The sequence below is a fragment of the Alligator sinensis genome, unplaced genomic scaffold, assembly GCF_000455745.1.
Source record: "Alligator sinensis unplaced genomic scaffold, ASM45574v1 scaffold203_1, whole genome shotgun sequence".
NCBI lineage: Eukaryota > Metazoa > Chordata > Crocodylia > Alligatoridae > Alligator > Alligator sinensis.
The window spans coordinates 2,327,673-2,334,576 of NW_005841949.1; the positions used below are offsets into that span (position 1 = coordinate 2,327,673).

General features: G+C 48.1%; 1 protein-coding gene across 1 annotated transcript in view; it reads left to right on the forward strand.

The window, feature by feature from the left end:
* CALB2 (calbindin 2) overlaps positions 1–5,915 on the forward strand; it is a 54,942-nt gene extending 49,027 nt beyond the window's left edge. Inside the window, exons 7-11 of the mRNA XM_014518318.2 lie at positions 231–286; positions 2,592–2,631; positions 2,739–2,792; positions 4,295–4,366; positions 5,343–5,915. Of these exons, the coding sequence (XP_014373804.1) occupies positions 231–286; positions 2,592–2,631; positions 2,739–2,792; positions 4,295–4,366; positions 5,343–5,459 (339 nt within the window). The 3' untranslated portion in view covers positions 5,460–5,915. The remainder of the gene's footprint in view (positions 1–230; positions 287–2,591; positions 2,632–2,738; positions 2,793–4,294; positions 4,367–5,342) is intronic.
* Positions 5,916–6,904: the final 989 nt, after the last annotated feature.

Here is a 6,904-nt window from a genome sequence, read left to right on the forward strand (position 1 = left end):
GGCCCTCACTCCACTGCTGAGCCCATCTGGGATCTTGCCCTGACACACCCTGGACCAATCCAGCCTTCCTCCAGGACTGTGAAACAAGCAAGCCCAGTTTTCTGACTGCCAATAGGTACCCAACTTTGCATCAGCTGAGTCCCTTGCTTTACCAAAGGCCTAGCTACAAGGACTGATTGGGTGGGCGAGGAGATGGTTACTTAACTGGTTGCTGGTTTGTGTCCCAACAGTTGCGGATGTTTGACACAAATGGAGACGGGAAGCTGTGCCTATCAGAGATGGCCCGGTAAGAGCACCTTTACATTGTTGGCTCCTCAGGCTTCCTAGTCTTCCCCCAGTAACAACCAACCAAAGTTATGGAATCCCCCAACCCAGCCCGTCTCCTACCTGCACAATTTACTTCCCCATCCAGGGGCAGCCAAGTATCCTCAGAACTTGTTCTATAGGCTGCGCAGGAAGTCTGCCTCAGGAGCATTCCTAGGTGAAGGACATCAAACCCTGTGCTGTTACAGCCTGGCTCTTGCTTCTTACAACAGTGCATCTCCATGGGTTTCACTGGTGTTACTTCTGATTTATACTTACATGAGAACAGAGTCAGTCTCCTTAAGCAGGTTAGAGGCCTATCTTTACAGAGCTCCCAATAACTCACCTGACGCATAAATCCATACTAGAGCAGATGGGGCTGATCGCTACTGAGCAGCAAACCTGCAGTACTCTGAGAAAGATACTCTCATGGTCAGTGTTGCACAGGAAAATGAAGTCCCCTGTCTTGAAAAAGTTGGAGATTTCAGAAATTATTCCTGTCTCCAATTGAAGCAAAAAGTTAAGGTCCCAAACTTTGCAAATGAAAAAAATATATAACTTGGTGTAACTGAAATGTTCCAGCTATTTTACTCTCCTTAACTTAATTGTCAAAATGATAAGGCATTTTGAACCAGAAAACTGCAATCATTCATGTCCAAAAGCATCAAATTGAGGCATTATGGCAGTTTAAAACCTTTTTAAAAAAACTTGAGTCAAGAAGTTAATCACAAGTGACTTTCTCCTGTTGGCTACAAAGGACCAGCTCTCAGGATCATCATAAATTCTAATTTATTAGACAGGATGTGAAGTTGCCAATAAAATCATAAATGCAAACTTTGAGTTATGAGGGGTACTGGCCACCTTAACGCACACTCACACACACTTACACACACACACACACACACACACACACACACAATTGCTGCAATTGGAGTGTAGCACCAATGTTGGTTTATACCTATTCGGGACACTGGTGCTGGAGTCTGCTGTCGATGGTCAGCTTCCTCCAGGGCTATGTCTTCTCCAGAATGGGTCGCCTGCTTGTCCTGCTGTCTCAGTAGGTCGGGTGCTGAATGAAGTGGCGCCACTGAGGGTCACGCTTCACTGACTTTTATCCCTTTTATCCCTTCTCTCTGACAAACTTGTGTGATCCCCCAGCATCATATTGACTGTCCAATCTGGAGGTCGCTATCCCACATGGGTATTGAGTAGTGCATGACAGCTGTTAGTCACTGGGGGTTTCCCCCTCCTTCCCCCCTGCCCCTCCCCCCCATGGTGCAGTTTTGGGAGCCCACCCTTGACTTGATTAACTCAATGGCTGTGTCATTGTAGGTTTTAGCTTAAAATGGCTTGTACAGTACACTTCTGTAATGGTAAGTTCCTCTGGCTAGGCTATTGTCAATTAACAGCCAGAGGCTCTTGCTTTGTCATTCAGTTATCTACTGATTCATGCATACTTGCATTTACTCAGGGGGACCAGCCCAATTCAGCAATACAGTTCCAGTGATTACAATTCCAATGCATTCTTATAATAATAATTTTAGTATTACAAGGTGTGACTTACTTGAAAGAATGCATTTGTTAAAAGGTTTAAAACATAAAATACAGAATGCCGGGGTAAAGATGAGACAGATGAAATATAAAAATGCAGTGTGAGAAATATATAAAAATGCAATGTGAGGTAGTGAGGATCAAAAGGCCACTGAGGACAGTGAGTTAGGTTAGATGCAGTCATGTAGACTGATTTAGCATAAACTTTAGACCAATACGGGAAGTTTGCTTTGGGATATAGGTCTTAATCAAAGGGGGAATGTGCTCACCAGGATATATTTACAGTCATACTTTCAATGCACCTTGGCTTTTCTTGTCTTTTACAGGCTTTGCTTTGAAGTGGATATTTAATTTTTTTTGTTTTCTTTAATGACACTTAGCTCAATTGATATGTAGATGTAGTTTGTAAGTTGCTTCTACAGAAAAAAAATTCAGCTTCCTGGCTTGCTCTGAGCCTTGCCACACCCATGCAATGAGTATGCTAGGTCTCTGTCAATACTTAGAAGGAAAAAGAAATGCACAAAATGGGGGGTGGAGGGGAGGGCAGGGGGGCTGCAGGCAAGAAGGAGTTTCTTGTTATACTCCTGTACAAAGGCTTTGGCTTTGGTCAGCTGGCCATCTTTGATGAAAAAAGATGGCCCTGTAGAATTCCCAGCCAGCTCTGCTACTGACTCCCTTTCTCTTGTGAGTCCCTTTTCTCAGCTCCCCTGACTTACACTCTGGCAATCTCTTTTCAGACTTTTGCCTGTGCAAGAAAACTTCCTACTTAAATTTCAGGTAAAAAGAAAAGAGAAACCTTTGTATTTCCTTTTCGTTCTGTTCTCTTCATCCCCGCCCCACCCCTGGTGTCATGGCTCATATCTGTTTCTCTTGTATTTGTCCAGGGAATGAAGCTGGCCTCTGAGGAGTTCAATGCTATCTTTACCTTTTATGACAAGGTAAAATGCTTGCCAGGAGTGGGGAAAAGGCTTGAGCACAAAGGGATCTCAAACCTCTGAGCTTGGTACAGAAGGAACAACTCCTTTTAGCAGATCATCTCCCTGGTTCTCCCTAGATTGTCATCACTAGGAAGGGCAGGCATTCAGGAATCTCTCCCATTTACCATTGTAAATACTAGGACAGACTCTATCAGCTACAGTGGGAAGGCTAGATCTGTGCTGGTATAAACAAGCATAGGTCCACAGAGTTGCAGAGTACTTATGCCACCAAGGTCAGCTGGCAATCTGCCCCAGAGCAGCTCTGAACATGGAAGGTACATAATTAAATATGATTTTGGAGGGAAGCAAACACTGGAATCCAGGGACCTGAACATAGGTGGAAGCAAGGACTTAAGGGCTGAACGGAAGCCTAATACTAAAGGAAGAGTGAACACCCCTGCTTCCCTGGCCTGCTCCTACTGTTGGCCTGAAGGCTAAGTGGAGGTGACAGTGCTGACTGTACTGAAGAGTGCCTAAAACTCAGTGTATGGGGCTGGATTCTCCTTTCACTACCATTGTGGCACCACTGTTTGCAGAGGAGTCACTTCAAGAACATGGCTGGATCCAAAGCCTAATTAAGTTACTGGGAGTTTTTCCAGTGTTTTGGTTTGCTGTGGTTCAGGACCTTACATGTCTGTAACTGGCAACACTATTGATCCACCAGCTGAACGAGAAATATCAGTACCAGGGATATCAAACTCATCCAGCCCCATGGACTGAATTAAGTATATGGGGCTGAGGTATGGGCCAGATTGGGCCCACAGACTGGCCACACACACCAGATACAGTATGCAGGCAGCACATGCAGCACGTGTCCTGAACTGACCTTACAACATACAGGGCCAGTCCAAGATTCACAGGCAGCACTGCAGGCTGAATGGTAGGGCTCCATGGGCCGGATCTTTGACACCCCAGCTCTGTTCTAATGACACACATTCTGAAGTGAAATGCACTCCAGACTATTGTCCCATGAAGTAAAGACTGGACAGAGAGCTGTTCCCAGGTGCTGGCTGTTCTCCTTTATGACTGATATGGGAGAGTGACATGTCTGATCAGTCATTGAAGGGTGACAAAAGTCATGCCTCTACTAGTGCTATGATGCACCTGGAAGCAGCACTCAGAAATACACTCTACCACCCACTCATGCTCCATAATGCCAAACCCATAAGTGAGGTGGTGAAGCTGCCCTGAGAGTGACCCCTCCTGCCACTTTTGAGATCTTTGTCACCTTCAGGCTGGCTTCAGTGCCTCATTTCCAGGTTTGACCTGTGGGGAGCAGGGGTGGCTGTGTGGGGAAGTGCTTCCCAGCAGTGTTCTCAGAAAGTGTATAGACAAACCCAGTAAGACCAAGATGCCCCAAGGGAGGAGAGGCTGTGTTTGGAGGCAGATGATTGCAGGCTGCTGGGCTCAGATGGGAGCATTTCTTCATCAACATGTACGTTCTCCTCTGCTATTGCCAACAGGATGGGAGTGGCTACATCGATGAGCATGAGCTGGATGCCCTTTTGAAAGACCTGTATGAGAAAAACAAGAAGGTGAGTGAATGAAGGGGAGTGGGGCACATGGAGACGCATGTAAGCTTGATCCTGCTGTTCCAGTATATCTCCCCTTAAGTGCAGAACTGATTCCTGTCATGGCCTCTGAGGCTGTTGTCTCTGGTGAATATGAGTGGAGTGTTGTTGCTTCCCCAGGGAACAGCCCATCAGAGGGGGCATGTTTCGTGCCCACAGCAAGCATGGGACAATCCAAATTCCCCAGCTCTGTAGTCATGGGGCTAAGTGACTGCACCGGAGGGCTTGGCTCCAAGTTTATTGTGCTGGTGCTATAGTTTGTCCTGTCATCTAGGACACAGCCCTTCAGGATACTGAAATAGTGGAAATCTGCAGTGCTAGTGCTGTGCGCTAGGAGTGTTCCAGCACCTGCACAGATGGGTATGGAGGAGTACCCAGTGCTCAGCAGTGTCTGCTCTGAGTTAAATGCAGAGGGATGTGGGGTCAGCAGAGGCCCCGGAGTCACAGTTGCTGTCCCCTTTGTGTAACTGTACAGCAGTGCCAGGTATGTCTGAATCAGCATGAGAGCATTGCCCTTCACTTCCTTCTGGATCTGGCTGCTTGCCATGTCCCTTTGCTGGCTGGGTCCTTGATCCTTCCTGTGCAGGGGCTCCTGTGCAGAGACCCTTACACTCAGGAAATCCTCTCTTGCTGTTCACCTGCTCCTTTCTTAGATGAAAAACCCAGTCCCTAACCCTCTTCTGAGACAGTAGATAGCTGTGGAGTGGTAGCAAAGTATGCTGGGAAGGAAGGCAGCAAAAAGATGACATTTGACCTTTGTATTGCTTTACTTCCCAGCATGCTTTGCTACCATCCCACAGTTCTCATGCTCTGTGGGAGTCCGCTGAACCCTTCTGAGAAGGGCAGCTTACCCCAGGACACTGTTACTGAGACCTCATTGAAATTTGGTCTCATGTTTGAGGGCTATTCTGCATCATAGCTCTGTGTTCCTGTCTGCCAGGAAATGAACATCCAGCAACTCACCAACTACAGAAAGAGCATCATGAGCCTCGCCGACGGGGGGAAGCTGTACCGCAAGGAACTGGAAATTGTGCTCTGCAATGAGCCTCCCATGTAGAGAGGCACTGCCCCCCTCTCCTCCAAAATCTCCCCCACCCTGCCACTCCCATGAAGACGGATAAGAGAGAGCAAGCGCAAGTGGACGAGGAGGGAGCAAATGCCAGTGTGCAACTGATGGGCCTCCAACCAACAATCTCCAAACCCCCAAGGCTAGACTTGCTGATCTGCTTGCCACCCGGGTTGCAGAATCTCACTGGCGGTGGGGGCAGGGGCAGCAATGCATGACCTCATCTACCAGTGGCTCTGATTTAGACTAAGTGTTCAATAGGGCGATAGTCCATTTTTCTTCCTGGGCTCGACCCATTTCTCTCTTTAGTTGGTGTAGTTGGTTTCCTGTAAATCCTGCCTCTGGAGTGAATGATTTTTCTTTTTTGTTCTTTTTCATTCATTCTTTTCAAGTTCTGTCTTATTATTTACCAAAGAACAGTTTACAAATAAACTTAAGTACTGCTACCGGAACCCACGGGCTGCATTTGGTATCTCATTTCTTCTGGAAGGTGAGGGCCACGTTTGCAAGAACCTAAGTGCTAGGTTTCTAAAAGAGCTGAGAGATGAAAGTTGGCTCAGCTGAGTCGACTCCTCTTCTTGCTGTGCCTCTGCCTGCTGAGGAGGAGGAAAGTGCAGCAGGATCCACAGATGCACCCGCACCCCAGAAGCGAGCGGATAGTGTGGTCTAGGATCATTTTGAGCTGGCAGATGATCCCGCGTACGGTATCTGTCTGCACTACCAAGCCAAAAACCAGCCAGGGCAAGGAAACAAAACATATGAGCACCACAGGGATGCTGATGCATCTCCGCAGGCACCACCTCCTTGCCCTTGCTCCTCAGCCTGGCACCAGTGGGAGCATACCCAAAGGGAAGTCCCCCACTCGCTCCAAAGCCCCTGTCCCCACAAAGCAGAGGCAGGCCATGCTGGAACAGTGAGGGAAAGGCAGACAGAAAGTGGGGTGTGTTCCAAAGGCAAGCGAGCTCACCCAGAGCATTGGGGAGATGCTTGCTGTCAATGGCCAGCCCTTCTCCTTTGTTGAGCGGTCAGGGTTCAGGCACTTGCGGTTCCATCATACCAAGTGCCCGCACGCACCACCTTCAGTAGGACAGTGGTGCCATCCCTGTATGAGGCATGAACGGAGTACTTGAGGGAGGAGCTGCCCAAGGCAAGTCCACAGGTGGCCTTACACTTCACCTCGGACAACTGGAGCAGCCGGGGTGGAGATCATGCCCACCTCTCCCTCACGGGGCACTAGTGTGACAAAGAAGGTGGCAGGCTACTTCCACCGAAGCATCAAGGGGGACAACATGCTGTGGGATAAACAAAAAGAGCTGAACATCCCACAGCACAATATCATGCAGGATGTGGAGACTCAGTGGAACTCCATATACCTGATGCTCGAGAGGCTGATGGAGCAACAGAAGGCCATCCATGAGATGGCCTTGCTTCGGGAG